The sequence below is a fragment of the Rhodofomes roseus genome (assembly GCF_022264815.1).
Source record: "Rhodofomes roseus strain CIRM-BRFM 1785 chromosome Unknown C8Q71scaffold_24, whole genome shotgun sequence".
Taxonomy (NCBI): Eukaryota; Fungi; Basidiomycota; class Agaricomycetes; order Polyporales; family Fomitopsidaceae; genus Rhodofomes; species Rhodofomes roseus.
In genome coordinates, this window is record NW_025952980.1 from 101,735 (window position 1) to 118,960 (window position 17,226).

Below are 17,226 nucleotides of genomic sequence, written 5' to 3' on the forward strand. Positions count from 1 at the left end.
AATAGGCTCACCTCATATGCTATCTCAAATGATGCATATGCCACTGTCCTATATGTGGAGTTTGGAGATTTTGCAAAGGCCGCCACACATGCAAAATTATTGCACAGATATAGGGGAAACAAAAATCTCTAACACAAATGCTGCGTTTGCATATGCTACACATGAATGAGCAGATGATCGACCCAATGAGTTGCTTCCTGATTGTACTTACAGCTGAGATGTGTTATCCTTTTTCACTATGCTCAGATTGTTTGTTTGTTTTGCTCAATGTTCTCACTCAGATAGGGAAGCGTAGCAGGGAACAAGAAGGATTGATATTGATGCCAACTATATCCAAAACAGACGATACATAGACACGCCATCATCCCTCAACCACTTCTAAGAACACCCTAAGGAGAGATTAATAAGCAATTATCCCACATTGAAGACAGAACTTACATGTTCACCTAGGCAGCTGACGGAGAAGGGGGAGGAGGAGTAAGGGCTTCCCGGGGTCGGATGGCGCAGCGGGAGCATACGACGGGGCCACAATGATGAATTGTCGATATATCTGTGCCCGGGGCAGTAGTCGAAAATGTGGAGCCAACTTGCAGGTGCGAATGCCGCCCACAGGCATTGGAAGAGGTTGAGCCGGCAGATTGAGCACTCACAGAGCAGGAAATGTGGAGGTGAGGCACCACGGATGATGGTGTAAAGGACTTTGTTGTTGTTGATGGCACAGATGCTGCCGATGTGGCTGCAAAAACGTGATTGTTGATCTTCAGGGTGATGGCACCTCCGACTTTGATAAGGGATGGTACAATGTTGGCGGTGCTGGCAAAGATCAGGGACCCGCCGAAGTGCGGGGAGATCATGGCAACACGCTGCGCGTCCACGATTGTAATGCGCAAGAGGTCGCAGGAAACTCCACGAGGAGGGAGGGTAGCCGTGCGGTCAGCAATGGACTGTGAGTTGGACATCTCTGTTGTGGGGGGGAAAGATGCTGGGAGAACTGGCGAGGTGAGTGAGGGGGGGCTCTAATATAATGTGACAAAAGACTTACGGCATTCTGACATTGGCATTCCATCACAGGCCAGACACTTCCTTTTGTAGCTTTTTATTGCTCGTGAAGCAGTCAGAAGCATGTGGCGCAGTGCTGTGGATGCCACTGACCCATTCCGCATTCATGAGCGGACCATACCCGTTCCTAACAGTACACCTGGGCTGCAAATTCCCTGTTGTCAATGGAAACCCGACGCCGGCCGGAGAAATGTGTCCAGAGGTTGCAAACCCACCGGCCAGTACCTGAGGTGCCCATTGTTAGCAGACTGGCCGGTCTTGTTTTGAACGGACCGGCCAATGACAGGGAAAATCAACAAGTGTTACTGAACAATGGTCCGGAATTTATTCTATGGTTGTAAATGGACCGGCCGGAGATCAGACACCTACATTTATAACAGACCGGCCGGGACTCATATACCCATATTCATAACAGACCGGCCGGAGCTCATATACCCACATCATTGATGGACTGGCCGGAGCTCATACATTCACATTATCAATGCACCACCCAGAGCTCATATACCTTGACTTATAATGCACCGGCAGGAGTTCATGTACCTACATTTATAACATACCAGCCGGAGGTCATATACCTACATTGCAAAAGGACGGGCTGGTCATAGTCTACCTACACCAAAAACAGACCGGCCAGGCATGACATACTTACACTACACATGGGCCGGCCGGTCGTAACAAACCTACATTAGAAATGAACCGGCCGGTCATATGGAATCTGAATGATAATTGTGCCAAACATCGCAGAACACATATTCAAAGATGCACTGAGGTTTCTGGACCATAAACACACTGGAGCTAGGTTTTTTGGGCTTGGAATACATTGACAAGCATTCCCTTACATGCTCCCAATTTTATTAGGTACATACAAACCATGCCCATGCTTCAAAAGCATCATAAATGAGCTTTCTAGCCTGGAAACAAACTAGATCCAGATTTTCCAGGCTGGAATTGCTTCAAAAGCTATTCTTGCACATGTGTTTAGCTCCCCAAATAATATTTACACCAGGTCTGAGCATTCTGCACAAGGTCCGAGTGTTTTGCACAATCACCGAGGTTTGCAGTTGCTTTGGCACTGAGGGTTGCACTTGCTTCGGCGCTGAGGGTGCACCAAGTCTCAGCACTGAGGTTACACCAAACACTCGGCACTGAAGCAAGTGCAACCTTGGCACCGAGGCAAGTGCAAACCTTGGTGCCGAGCACTCAGTGTGGTCTGGCACCGAGTGTAGAGCAAACCTCGGCGGCAAATGCTCAATGCACCTCGGCGGCGAATTGTGCTAAACCTGAAGAATATGGCCATTTCTAATGATGATTACAAAAAGATTCCTGATTTTTGTTACTTTTGTGGATCAGTGAACGCAGAACAGTAGGTTCATTAGGAAATCTTCTAATGACACTACAAAGGTTTGTATGTGGTTACTTATAAAAAGTGATGTTTGTGTCTCATTTTGTAGGGAATGGTTCGTTGATAAGTAAATCTTCTATTAACACTTCAAGGATTTCCAATGGTTAGGCTGGTACAGCTGCTTTTCTTGTCCGGCTGGTAAGTAAACTTACTGATGACACCACAGTATGTTGTATTCAATTTGTACATTTGTAGCTCATCTTATAGGAAATGTTAGGATCATTAGTAAATCTTCTAATGACATTACAAGGGTTTGTATGTGGTTACTTATAAAAAGTGAGGTTTATATCTCATTGTGTAGGGAATAGTCTATTGATAAGTAAATCTTCTATTGACACTTCAAGGATTTTCAATGGTTAGGCCAGTACAGCAGCTTTTCTTGTTCAGCCAGTAAGTAAGCTTGTCGATAGCACTATACACATTTGTATCTCATCTTGTGGGGAACATTGGGTTGATAAGCAACTATTATGATGAGACTACAAGGATGTGTACATCTCATGCTGTTATTATTGTACAGTAGACAGAACACTACATTACAAATGTGTAGTACTATGACAACTTCTGGCTAATTCTAGCGCCCACACTAAAGTTGGTAGCACTTACAGCTTGGAAGGTTAAGCTGTAAGATTTGGTATATGTGATGCTGGCTGTATGAACTCACATTATAGCCACTAACCTAATGTGGGCAAAGAATACTGCCGTAGTGAGGAGAGTAAGAAGGGAGCAGGGACATATGGATGGGTTGCTGATACATGTTCATTTATCCTCATACATTCTGCTATGTTATGATGGATGTTCTCATTACAAAGACACACCCTACATATGTATCTGTATGTAGAAACCAATCCCAAATGAATTCTATAGAACTAATACATGTGAAGCTAGTTATATTGCTCTGCTACAGTTGGGACTCATTGACTTTTCTGGAAATGCCAGATAGTTCAACCTTGATGTATGATTGTTACTATAATGTATTCATTTCTGATAAGCAGACTCTATAGTGTTCCTGGAATTTCATTACTTCCCAATTGATATGAATTGTTAGAGCATAATGTCCTTTTCTCACTACTGTTCTGCATTCACTGATCCACAAAAGGTCATTGGTGTAACAAACATCAGTAGTCTTTTTGTGATCATTGTTAGAAACACCATTATTCCTCAGATTTAGCACAACTGGGCACCGAGATTGTATTGTCCACCCCGCGCCGAGGTTTGCACTTGCTTCAGTGCCGAGTGTTTGGTGTAACCTCAGTGCTGAGACTTGGTGCACCCTCGGCCCCGAGGCAAGTGCAACCCTCAGTGCCAAAGCAACTGCAAACCTCGGTGATTGTGCAAAACACTCGGACCTTGTGCAGAATGCTCAGACCTGGTGTAAATATTATTTGGGGAGCTAAACACATGTGCAAGAATAGCTTTTGAAGCAATTCCAGCCTGGAAAATCTGGATCTAGTTTGTTTCCAGGCTAGAAAGCTCATTTATGATGCTTTTGAAGCATGGGCATGGTTTGTATGTACCTAATAAAATTGGGAGCATGTAAGGGAATGCTTGTCAATGTATTCCAAGCCCAAAAAACCTAGCTCCAGTGTGTTTATGGTCCAGAAACCTCAGTGCATCTTTGAATATGTGTTCTGCGATGTTTGGCACAATTATCATTCAGATTCCATATGACCGGCCGGTTCATTTCTAATGTAGGTTTGTTACGACCGGCCGGCCCATGTGTAGTGTAAGTATGTCATGCCTGGCCGGTCTGTTTTTGGTGTAGGTAGACTATGACCAGCCCGTCCTTTTGCAATGTAGGTATATGACCTCCGGCTGGTATGTTATAAATGTAGGTACATGAACTCCTGCCGGTGCATTATAAGTCAAGGTATATGAGCTCTGGGTGGTGCATTGATAATGTGAATGTATGAGCTCCGGCCAGTCCATCAATGATGTGGGTATATGAGCTCCGGCCGGTCTGTTATGAATATGGGTATATGAGTCCCGGCCGGTCTGTTATAAATGTAGGTGTCTGATCTCCGGCCGGTCCATTTACAACCATAGAATAAATTCCGGACCATTGTTCAGTAACACTTGTTGATTTTCCCTGTCATCGGCCGGTCCATTCAAAACAAGACCGGCCAGTCTGCTAACAATGGGCACCTCAGGTACCGGCTGGTGGGTTTGCAACCTCTGGACACATTTCTCCGGCCGGCGTCGGGTTTCCATTGACAACAGGGAATGTGCAGCCCGGGTGTACTGTTAGGAATGTAAAAGTACACTCATTGGGCTCCCCATTCAATGATTACCCCAGCCACGTTGAACATGTATACAATTGTAAAAGTACATAGATATTGCTACGGGACGTGTGCAGTGATGAAGAAGGCAATAGCAATGGGACATGCATAGGGATCGTGAAGTACATAGTGTAAACTATGTAGCCTTTTTTTTTACGCTGTTTCTTGTTTTTGAGGTGGATCTTCAACATATCTTTGGTCACCCAGTGACCATCATACTTCAATAGAATTGGGTGGGCCTCCACAGCCTTGTGCTGATTAGTGAGGGCTAGAACAATGCAGGCATACGCCACTCACCTCTGCATATACAATCTTTAAAGTTGCAGTGTCTTGATCGTTGAACGACGCAACTTTGACATGCTTTGCTGCCAGAGCAGCAATCTTGGCCTATGGAGATTCAGGATAAGTCCTTGATATGTTTTCTGATAAGATGCCAACTTACCTGGACAGCCAAAAATTGGGCATGGTCCCAGTGTAGTTCCTCTATGGTGTACCGTTTGCTGCAATATTCGCCCCATCCCAGAATTTTGCATGCGCCCCCATCACCAAATTTTGCATGCCCCCATCCCAGAATTTCCACCCCCGCCACCCATCCCACAATTCCGGTGCCATCCATCCCACAATTCCACATCGGCACCCATCCCCATAATTGAATTCGCTCTCCCCATCCCACTTTTCGGTCTGGCTCTGTCGTCAAATGCGGTAAGTCATGCTGTTGAACTGCTTATGTAATCGTTGTGGCCACAGGTTCACGAGCTCATGCACAACACCCTACACAGGCCCGCCATTGATGCTACACATGCCCACCATCGACATTGCTACACATGCCCGGCATCACACATGCGGTGCGCTATGCACAACCGACATTGCATGTGCAATGCACAATGTGCTACACATGTGACTCGAAGCGCCCAAACGTGTCAAGCATGTCTCTCTGTGCTCAACTATCCTGTTGATCCTACGTCCTCTACCTTGGCTCGTGTTGTGCGAGCTCGCGCGTGATGCCTCTCCTGCACCCAACTGCCCACTCAACATGTCCAGCCCGTGTCAAATCAATGGTGCAGCAGCATGGTCAAGTGCGAGTGAGCGGTAGCGAGTACAGCAGGTGGAGCAAGGTTGATAGCGAGCAGTTGCAGGTGACTGTTCAGTATGGAAGCAATATATATAGGAGATTTTGATGTATTGGCTGTGTGCAATTTGATGGCCTTTTGTGCAATTGTGCTCCCTGTATCAATCTCTGCTCATTTGCAACTATTTGTAAACCCGACTAGTAAGGTCCTTCACGTGCCCGCAACCCAGTTCGTGGCCTGAGTGAGTAGGGTGTCTTTGTACTCCGACACTCAACCTCAGGCTCCGAATCATCAATGTCCCCCTCCAATCCCTCTGCATATTCCTGCATTGCCTCCTCATGCAAGATCTTCTTGTCCTTGTAGTTCCTCCAAGATGTTGCAAGTCAAGTGCTTGTGACAAAGGCAAATCCACTTTGCGCAAAAGGAGCAATATTGTCCTTGGGCCAATCTCCGAGCAGGCTTGTGCCATGGTAATGGCGGGGCTGCCAGATGATGAGTGTGTTAGCAGCCTGCTCGATCTTGATACCATCCGGTGCCAGGTAGAAGTTTCCACCAGTCTTTGCCCTCCTGCCCATCGTTCAGGAATAGGCATATTCATGGGGTGCGTGTTCATGGTGGATATACCTGCAGCTGAGTTAGAACTACAAATCAGAGCATCAATGTGAAGCTTGCCTTGCATAGTTCACACCTGCTACGCCTGCAGGCAGCGCAGGTTTTGTGCCGTGGAAGGTGAACATTTTCCCACCCTTCTTCACGTAATAGTTGCTGCAGCCCTCGTCATTGACAGGTATTGCACCACGTGCGTCCATGTGAGGAAAGCCATGCTTAGCGATGTACTCCTCGTAGTCCTCCAGCACTTTGTTGGGAAGGTTTGCCCTCATCAGCTGGTAGAAGAGGCTGAACAAGGAGGATACCGCCATGTGGTGGCTGCACACAAATTCCTCCAACAGCTTCTTGGCCTCTATGTTCCAGGAATAGTTGAAAGCGGGTGAAGAGCAAGAACCCGCAGAATAGCCCACAAGCACAAGCTTGCCCGGATCATCTAATTGTGGAGGCCATCAGTACTGTATAGGCTAGAGAACAGCAAGTTATGCACCCAAGCACCTTTCTTCATGCTGCAGTCAAGAACCACAGTATTGTCGGTGCCAGCCAGTACCTCCGCATCGCTGCAGAGGTTCCGCCTGACAATGAGAACAGTCTTGCCCGTTTCCTCATCGCGGACAATAACATTCTTGTCTTTTGTGGGCATACTATGTCTACTATTGTTGGCTACTGATTGACTCTATACAGCGTGAGCGCTGGCCACAGCAGCCAGCCAGCCAGCCAGCAAGTCACATGATCAAAGCCACCAGTTGCCATATTGGGCACCACTGGAAGGATTTCATGGGCCCTCACCCAGGACAGAGCAGCCAGCTACAGCATTTATTTGTATCTGTTCGTGCAAGTCGCGTTGTCTGGGAGTTTCAAATTTTAGGTCCCGCTAATAGGACATTAGTATCAGTTACTTATCTTTGCTTATCTGGGCCTCAAAAAGTCACGTGGACTCCTTCCAAATCGGGCACCACTGTAAGGTGTTTCATCCCCTCTAGTCATAAGAATGATTCCTTCGTACCTCAGGGATCGTAACTAGGGCCAATTCCGAGTATGCCTCCAACACTGCAGACACCTCTATCTCAGTGGAAATTCTAGTTAAACCTGTCAAACATTGCATCAGCGTGGAACAGGAGGTTATATTAAACCAGGTTGCAATGCTAGAGATGTTCAGGACACATTGGAGCCATGGTCTGGTGCTCAATATGAAGGAGCATCCTGATGATGCTGCACCAGGGATTAAGCACCGCAAACACCACCATGCAGAGCAGCATAGCATAACATAGAGTCATTGACACTCACATCCAATCTCTCATCCCTGTAATTGTCTTATTCTCTTGTGGCAGTGTGTTAAACATCAGCAATACACAATGAATCTAGTATCATGTTTTGAGTGTTGATCCTTTGCTGCACAGAGATGCTATAATGAGAACTGTGTCAATGTTTTCAAGACCAACACCTGTGTGCTGTGTGTGCAGTACATTTGGCAGACTAGTACTGCCCACTGTACCCACCCTATAGCTTGTATTGCCCACTTTACCCACCCTATAGCTTGTATTGCACCTTGTTACAGTCACATTCCAGAGTAAGCGCCCATGCACCACACAGTCACAGCTCACTTCTTCCTCAACTTTCTGCAGTAAAATTGTCTGCTGGCACAATTTGACTGGATATAATGTTCATTTATAAATCCAAAAGCATTCTGACTAAATCTTGTGGCTTATGTCTTGAAGCTGATAGCGGGATGTGTGTTAGGCCTTGTGCCTTGCATGTCACACTGAGTGACAATATCACAATTGTGTCACAGGAGCTGCTGCTGCTGCAACAGCATGAAGGTCTGTAATTCTGTCCCTTGCAGAAGCAAGCACAACCCATCCCAGAGCAATGAATGATCCTGGTGTGCCAGCCAATTACAGGTGTCTCATTGTTGGAACTGAAGCAGAATTTTGTACTCTAGGTATAGCAGTCCTGGTGGGCCCTCAAGATGACAACACTGATAGCAGCAACAGTCAGTTGAGCCAACCTATTGATCTAGGATTGCCAGGTTATGAAAAAAATGTTGGTCTATTCTGGCCATATACACACGCACCTTGGGTTCAGTGTACTGGATGCACAGAATACCTGGCAGTGCCTTGTGATGCTCTGTGGGTCTTGGTACCAAGCCCCTGAGAATTATTCCAAAGCCAAAGCCAATAGTGTGTCAAATGCTGGTATGTACTTCCACCTTGATGTCATTCAACTTTCCTGATTGCAAAGCTGGCAGCAATGCATGCCATTCCAGATGCCCGTCTTGAGAATGAAGCCAGGAGCATCACTGCTGGCCAGCCCACACTAACAACTTCCTCGGACAATCCACTGTCTTTTGTGCATCCTGCAGACCCACCTGAATAGATGCTGTTGGTCAATGATACTCAGGCTCAAACAACTAAATTGGTCTTGACCATCATCCTTGCTGGCTTTGCTCAAAGTGTTGTTGATAATCCAACTAGTTATCTGAGGATCATCCCTGTCACACTCCCTTTCACTCAATGCATGTATACATCTTAAGCTCTGTTTTGAGCACTGTAGAATTGTGGATATCTGTTCAATTGTGTTATGCACCTTCATTACATCATACTGGTATCTTCCTCACTTAGTTATCAATTTGGCTGATGATTGGGTTCATTAGACCTGACAAAGCCCAACTCAACCTACTGTGAAAGACACAAGACAAGGTGAGAGACTGCAGCCACACACAATAATATGCAGCAGAGCATTTGTGTGGCTGACACTGTTGTACAGAAGGCTTGTCAGGATGAGTACAATGCAATGCATCAACACCAGTGCCATGTCAAGTTTGCCCATGCCAGTTCATGCTGCCAGTGCTGTGTCTGAGTCACTGTGCAAGGCTCTGGGTGATCCCACTGGTGGGTATCTTTTTCTGAGTTGTGGTCACTGTCACAAATCTCCTATTGCCATTTCAATGCTCCTGCATTGGAATTGTCAGCCAAATGTCACAACAATATCATAATAATTGGTTTCCAATGACCCGCAGGCAGCTCCATTGGGATCACATGTGAGAATAGTCAATTTCAATGGTATTCTATTCCAAAAGAGGACAGCTTTGCATTGAAATGCATTTGCAATCACGTTTCAAATGCTATTGGAATCATTTGGACCTGTGTTCAACCCTCAGAATGCCTCAAAATGTCCCCCAGTATCTAAGCATTCAATTGCCCATAAGAAAGTTCTGACATACTGTTGTTGGAGTGTACTAGCACTGGCACATATGGACATCCACACAGTAAGCTTAACATTATCCTAATGTATTTCATTGCTGTACTCACTAGGGACCAAATTCTGGCCTCACAGTGCTGTCACTGGCAGACAGGAACTGTTATGGACTAGGGTTACTAACTTACCAAATTCTTACTCAGTAACAACTTTTGGTAGTTACATAATTGTAGTTGCCTTAGTTAAGAATTGAATAGAGGATTATCTCATTGTATGAGGATTGACACATCAATTAGAGTGAACAACTATGAAAGTCAGTCCATTGAAAATTGACTTTGCTCAACAAGTTCAAATACAAAGTCTGGAGTGGCACAGTAGTGACTGCATACTTAGTAGAGTTAAGTAACTTGGTTGATCAAAGTAGTTCAAGAGAGTGTTATTCCTCTGTGTGCTTTGACATGGTAAAATTCCATACTCAAAGTCCTAGAATATTCTATCATAGAACAATAGTCAAAGCAAAGTCCTCATTTGACTGCCCGCATACTCATTGTCCTGACACTGAAACCATCAGTCTTGGTTTGGTCACAACTGGAGGGTCTAGTCAAGTTGATCAGCAGAACCGGCACAATCTCCTTGATCACCTGACTCAAGTGTTAAAGCAGTAAGTTCTGACTTTTACCATGTCATGAATCATGTGGTAGCACTAGCCACTGAACAGTCTTCACGACCTAGACATATTCTTGATGTTAGGTATACCTAACAGTAGCATGGACTTTGTCACAATCCCATGAGTGGAGCTGGAGGAGCTCAAGTGATCCAACTGGCTGCTGTGCCATTGCATCGAGTGTCTCTGTATGTGCTGTGAGTGGGACAAGCAGCTGTTGGTAGAAATGCATGCACAGCATGAAGCTCAGCTGCTCTACTTATCCCCTTTCATTACCAAAGGTGGTGTACTCACCAAGACAACACATAACCCAGCCTGTGATACACAAGCTTGTTGAACTTGGGGTTCCACACACAAAGGTCATTATTGTGTCCAAGATTGTCCTTTCTGCATCTGGCTTTGTAAGGCAGGGTGACTTTGACCAGCATACAGTTGCACAGGTTGTTTATAAAGGCTACATTGTGGCAGCAGTGCAGGTAATGTTTCAGATTTTGAAGGCAGACAGTAAGTGATGAATGTCACTTTACATACCTCATATGGATTACATGCTGTATGGCAGCTTGGACAGGTAGTATGGATGGCACAGGGTACAAGCATGCAAACACCTCTCACATTTCATGTATGTAACAAAGTCATCCAAGGATCCCTTGTTACCTCCATCATGTATCCTTCTAAACCTTGGCATGCAAGCTGTGATGGGAAAGACAAGTGGGGTTCAGCTTGAGGTTGTGAAGGAACTGCTGGTGGAGTACCTAGAGATTTATAATGGGTCTCTGCTGGGCAAGGACCATCCTCTTGCACTTGCAGAAGGCCTTTGCAAGCTTGTTGGGTGGGGCAGTGACCATGCCAAGGATCAGAAGAAGTGTTTTTGGCTTCTCTCAGACTGGAAGCAGCAAGGTATGGGAACCTTGAAGACATGGCAGGTGATTATCCTCAGCTGAGCTTTGCACCAGCAAGCAGTGGAGTTTGGGGAAGGAGGGAAAACACAGCCACACTTGAGAAGAGGTTACAATCCCAGAGGTATGAAGGAATTGTTCTTATGACTGGAGGGGATGAAACACCTTACAGTGGCACCCAATATGGAAGGAGTCCACGTGACTTTTTGAGGCCCAGATAAGCAAAGATAAGTAACTGATACTATTGTCCTATTAGCGGGACCTAAAATTTGAAACTCCCAGACAACGCAACTTGCACCAACAGATACAAATAAATGCTGTGGCTGGCTGCTCTGTCCTGGCTGGTTGGGCTGGAAAGTGCAAAACAAAAAAATCCACATGTGCCTCTGCATAAGTCAAAGCACCTTTTTCTGCTCCAGATACTCACTGAATCATCAGGACAGTGACCTCATGCAGTTGAATGACTTTGTATGTGTCAGTTGCTTCTGTAATGCAGCGACAATGAGCAATATTGGGCAATTTGACCAGTGGTATGCATATCATTGCTTGTGTATCATGTTTATCACTGAGCTGTGTCATTTATAATGACCAACTGTACCTGTTTAGTGTCCTACTGTATTGTCAGAATTTTACACATTTTCACAAGCTCATAACAAGCCCATTTGCCCTCTTGTATCAGCTGTGTATCAGCTGTGATTTCCTTATTGGGCAGGTTGCCTACTACATATGGCAATACACAGAACAGCATGCTTATAGATGCCATCTGGGGCCCTCTGACCAAACACTGCATGTATGATACATGCTCAACATCTATGGGAGTATGTGTGCTACACAGACACTGACTAGAGCCTAATGTATTGCTTCTGTAAGCACTGGGCTGATGATACAGCAACCAATGTAGATGCATTGATAGTGTAACATGAAATAGAGTCTTCCTTCTCAATTGGAGCCTTGCAATTCATTGTCTATGTTTTTGAGAATATTTGCTGATTTCTCCGCATTTGTTTAGATCTGTACAAGCTAGTTTAAGAGAAGTAAACGGCTTACATCGCTTACGAAGCGCCTATTAAGTGCCCATGTGCCGTTCGGAGTTGCATCCACCTGGAATTTCCCGGTGGATGCAACTCTGTGCGGCAGGGGAGAGATGCCAATTGGCTGATAAGCCCATTTCCTTGCCCTGTTAAGGCAGGCCTGCCAATGTTTGGGCTGAGTTTAAAATTCAGCCACAAGGCCATTAGTAGCACAGTCACTCTGCTACTATAGGCCAATAAAATCCGTACAATCTTCAAAATATCATGCTTTGTAGCCCTCACACTATAGAGTCTATGGCTAGTCTTACCTTCTCATGCACTTCAATACTCAGGGCACATTTCACAAAATCAAAAAATCACACAAATGCCTCGGCGACATGCTTGTAGTCCTTTGCACCTGGTAAATGATCTCTAAGAATGCAATTGTATGCCTATAAGCACCTGAGACCTGCTATTTATAGCACCTTTGTGTCCTGTAGTATACAGCACAATTGCTGCTGTTTCTGGTATATGGCTCCACCTTTGTAGATGCAGAGGCACATGTGAGCTTTTGTGGTTTGCATTCTGCACCTTTGCTAGCCATTGTATATGCATAGTGTTCACATTGAATATCCTCTGAATGAAGGGCTTCAGGAGGGTATAGTATGCTTGTATCATTTGTTACTGATGTGTACTTTGAAGGCTTGTAATGAATCAGGCTACATTGTGCAATAAGCACCCGTGCCACGCAAGGTTCATTTGTTGACCTGTCAACAAGTCATCTTGCAGTTTAATCTCCCAGACTCTGTTGCAAACTGCTGCAAAAAGTAATTGTCCTTAATAGGATTCACCATTCTCAGCCCAGCGACAAGTTTAATTGAATCCAAAAAACCTCGAAATATTCATGCTAGTAGTCCTCATACTATAGACTCTATAATGGGTATCAGTTTGCTGTAGTGTCCATTACTCATGTCACAATATGCAAAACAGAAAATGCACAAGTTGTCATGGTTTTCTTTACTTTGTGCACAGGATTCAAATAAATAACACAGCATATCCACATTTTTAGACCCACTGGATAGTGAAGTTGTATCATTGCTAGACTGCTGAATAAAAATGCAAAACTGGGATACTGGATCCAGGGCAGCTTTCATCAGACATATAGTCTATAAGATTATTTAGACAGTAGCTATGCAGGACAGTGATGACACTCCCTTAGTGTACTGCTACTTTGGTCAAAACTGCCCTTTGAGTGTTGCTGCTCTTCCATGGCCTTGATAAAATCAAAAATACCCCAAAAGTCCACAATGGTATGTGTCATATTATAGATGTGACCTTGGGTATCACTTTACCATGTAGCTCACTGACGTGACTCAGACGGCAGGGAAGATGGATACCATAGTAAGTTCCATCCATCTTTTGCTCATCAGACTCACTGACCACGTGCAGATGTATGGCCTCACGATGTGCACTGGCGTACGTGGCTTCTACTGCATCTTCAAGAGTGATGCTGATGTCGTCTTTGACCCATCATGGTGGTACTTCATGGACCCAGAGCTCAATGTTTACCTCAACCGCGTTGTCCGTAAGGAGTGGGACATACAAACAATCGGCGGATTAGTGGAGGCATTTGCAGTCGCTGGGTGTGACTTCATGAGTGAGTCATATGCCCTGTGCATTTGTACCAAGCACTGATTAATTTGGCAGAGTTCCTTTGCACTGCAAAGGATTGTGCGGATTACCTGAAGGCAGAAATTTGTGACCTTGTCCAATTGCAGCTTGGTAAGATCTTGCAATGGTTTTGTTGCTATTAGGGACCCTAATCATCAATTTCAAGCCCGATTTTGTTGTCAAGTACGGCATCAACATTTTCGGCTGGACCCTCAACAAGTTTGTCAACCCCTCTGAGATGAGTACCAGCCTCCCACCCCTCCGCAAGCTCGTCAATGCCCTTAAGAGCGGTTTGTGCAAATTTATCCATCTCTCAAAGACTGATCAAAAAGCGCGCGAGGCAGCATACTTCAAGAAGGTCAACACCAGTGAGGTTGTGGTCTGCAATGAGTGCCAAGACAAGGGTCTCCCCCGTGGCAAGCATAGCCATGACAATGGAGAGGTCAATGAAGACTCTGAGACGGAGACTCAACCCTCGGAGAAGTGTTGTTGCATGTCATGTCCAAAGGCGGCTGGTGAGTCAAAGCAGACTGCTCCTAAGAGCATGCCATTTGTGGACAATCCAGATGTATCAGTACTGAAAGCATCTGGTCATAATGAGTAAGAACACACTAGAAACTTGGTAATAGTCCGTTTAGTAGATACAGTAACATGTGCTTCTAAATCATCAAAACATCAGTAATTGATACCTCGGTAATAAAACAATGAAAGTGCTACATTGATGTCCATTCAGTGGAATAAAGGCAAGATAAGGAGAGTAAGATAAGCACATAACAAACCTTCACTGATGCAGCCACTCGGTAAGTAAACACTTCTAATGAGTTTCTGTGCGCTCTGAGGCTATCAAGCCTCTATCCCTAACACCGGGTAATCACTCAGAACAAGAACAGGAACTGAGTGTCTTCGTTGCGCAATAGTAGAGATTCATAAGTACAAGCATATTGCGGTGTACTGAAGTACATACCTTCATTGCGCAATAGTAGAGACTAAAGGACAATGACAGTGTGAATCCAAACATGAAGGGAATCACTTATGTAACGTGAAGGAATGGTGACAGGTATGTGCGGAACCGTGACATTTGTGTAAGGTAAGTGTCCGTAGTGAAGTATCGTAGTAACTGCAGGGAGGCGGGTTACAGCCGCTTGCTAATGATAAAACAATGTGGTTTCCTTCAATGATCTCCAAGGCCATCTGCCTCAGGAACATGTATTTATGACTTCCCCTATTGAGCCAGTGTTCTCATTGAATCTCTACCCATTAATTTCTTTTTGATTTTGAGTGATGGCATGCACATTGGCATAAAGCACACAATGCTGAGTGACCCTGTATGTGGTTATATAGGCATAGGTTGGACAGAATAGGAATGTGCAGATGTATTCTGGTGGGAGTACCTATATAGTATTGATCCAAAATGTAAGTATGCTTCATTTTGCCTGGTACAACACAGATAGCTGCTGGAATCCCTGTATTGAAGTCAGTGAACACTCAATGGTTTTCATTGGATGCTACATAGAGGTGTTGCCACAACAAAAAATGTGGGCAGCATGAAGTTGTTGACAAGGTTTGACTTGTCAATATGGGTACAGTACTATATAGCCATTGTCAGTTATTTCAACCAATATTTTACCAGAAATCACATGAGCAGCACTGTAGTAGCCATCTTGAATATTGGATTGGGCTGCAAACCCAAATGCAGTCTTATGACTTGCACAGAAGCTATCACTGTTGTGAAGCAACACCACAAAGATTGTCAAGCCCTAATTTTGTGATGATTATTGAGCTCAGATCAACTAGCAAACCACCAACTCACAGGGAAATCCTTATGCCCCATATAGTAGCCAGATACTTTGATGGAATGTCTGTGAGTATGATATATGGTTATATGAATCAGATAAGTGGGAGAGAAACCAAATTTAGTCGGAATTCTCTGTGCTTGATGTGCAAATGGGGCCCTCATTAGTGAGCTACATGGTAAAGTGATACCGAAGATCACATCTATGATATGACACATATCATTGTGGATTTTTGGGGTATTTTTGATTTTATCAAGGCCATGGAAGAGCAGTAACACTCAAAAGGGCAGTTTTGACCAAAAGTAGCAGTATGCTAAGGGAGTGTCATTGCTATCCTGCATAGATATTATCTAAGGAACCTTATGAACTGTATGTCTGATGAAAGTTGCCCTGGATCCAATCTCCCAGTTTTGCATTTTTATTTAGCAGTCTAGCAATGATACAACTTCCCTATCCAGTGGGTCTAAAAATGTGGATATGCTGTGTTATTTATTTGAATCCTGTGCACAAAGTAAAGAAAACCATGACAACTTGTGCATTTTCTGTTTTGCATATTGTGACATGAGTAATGGACACTACAGCAAACTGATACCCATTATAGAGTCTATAGTATGAGGACTACTAGCATGAATATTTCGAGGTTTTTTGGATTCAATTAAACTTGTCGCTGGGCTGAGAATGGTGAATCCTATTAAGGACAATTACTTTTTGCAGCAGTTTGCAACAGAGTCTGGGAGATTAAACTGCAAGATGACTTGTTGACAGGTCAACAAATGAACCTTGCGTGGCACGGGTGCTTATTGCACAATGTAGCCTGATTCATTACAAGCCTTCAAAGTACACATCAGTAACAAATGATACAAGCATACTATACCCTCCTGAAGCCCTTCATTCAGAGGATATTCAATGTGAACACTATGCATATACAATGGCTAGCAAAGGTGCAGAATGCAAACCACAAAAGCTCACATGTGCCTCTGCATCTACAAAGGTGGAGCCATATACCAGAAACAGCAGCAATTGTGCTGTATACTACAGGACACAAAGGTGCTATAAATAGCAGGTCTCAGGTGCTTATAGGCATACAATTGCATTCTTAGAGATCATTTACCAGGTGCAAAGGACTACAAGCATGTCGCCGAGGCATTTGTGTGATTTTTTGATTTTGTGAAATGTGCCCTGAGTATTGAAGTGCATGAGAAGGTAAGACTAGCCATAGACTCTATAGTGTGAGGGCTACAAAGCATGATATTTTGAAGATTGTACGGATTTTATTGGCCTATAGTAGCAGAGTGACTGTGCTACTAATGGCCTTGTGGCTGAATTTTAAACTCAGCCCAAACATTGGCAGGCCTGCCTTAACAGGGCAAGGAAATGGGCTTATCAGCCAATTGGCATCTCTCCCCTGCCGCACAGAGTTGCATCCACCGGGAAATTCCAGGTGGATGCAACTCCGAACGGCACATGGGCACTTAATAGGCGCTTCGTAAGCGATGTAAGCCGTTTACTTCTCTTAAACTAGCTTGTACAGATCTAAACAAATGCGGAGAAATCAGCAAATATTCTCAAAAACATAGACAA

At 44.6% G+C, this 17,226-nt stretch overlaps 4 protein-coding genes across 4 annotated transcripts; 2 read left to right on the plus strand and 2 right to left on the minus strand.

The window, feature by feature from the left end:
- Positions 1–4,604: 4,604 nt before the first annotated feature.
- On the minus strand, positions 4,605–5,772 carry C8Q71DRAFT_726619 (uncharacterized protein; the record flags this gene model as incomplete). The annotated part of the gene is made up of 5 exons (XM_047921777.1): positions 4,605–4,699; positions 4,895–4,985; positions 5,035–5,124; positions 5,180–5,424; positions 5,709–5,772. The coding sequence occupies 5 exons, from the start codon at positions 5,770–5,772 to the stop codon at positions 4,605–4,607; spliced, it is 585 nt and encodes a 194-aa protein (XP_047774822.1).
- Positions 5,773–6,190: 418 nt separating this feature from the next.
- C8Q71DRAFT_726620 (uncharacterized protein) lies at positions 6,191–7,056 on the minus strand (the record flags this gene model as incomplete). Its single annotated transcript, XM_047921778.1, has 4 exons — positions 6,191–6,364; positions 6,432–6,448; positions 6,496–6,849; positions 6,912–7,056. The coding sequence occupies 4 exons, from the start codon at positions 7,054–7,056 to the stop codon at positions 6,191–6,193; spliced, it is 690 nt and encodes a 229-aa protein (XP_047774823.1).
- A 3,698-nt stretch (positions 7,057–10,754) lies between these two features.
- C8Q71DRAFT_726621 (uncharacterized protein) lies at positions 10,755–11,216 on the plus strand (the record flags this gene model as incomplete). Its single annotated transcript, XM_047921779.1, has 3 exons — positions 10,755–10,779; positions 10,835–10,894; positions 10,966–11,216. 3 exons carry the CDS (start codon positions 10,755–10,757, stop codon positions 11,214–11,216), a joined length of 336 nt encoding a protein of 111 aa, XP_047774824.1.
- Positions 11,217–13,449: 2,233 nt separating this feature from the next.
- C8Q71DRAFT_726622 (uncharacterized protein) lies at positions 13,450–14,456 on the plus strand (the record flags this gene model as incomplete). The annotated part of the gene is made up of 5 exons (XM_047921780.1): positions 13,450–13,491; positions 13,541–13,582; positions 13,631–13,838; positions 13,889–13,963; positions 13,996–14,456. 5 exons carry the CDS (start codon positions 13,450–13,452, stop codon positions 14,454–14,456), a joined length of 828 nt encoding a protein of 275 aa, XP_047774825.1.
- Positions 14,457–17,226: the final 2,770 nt, after the last annotated feature.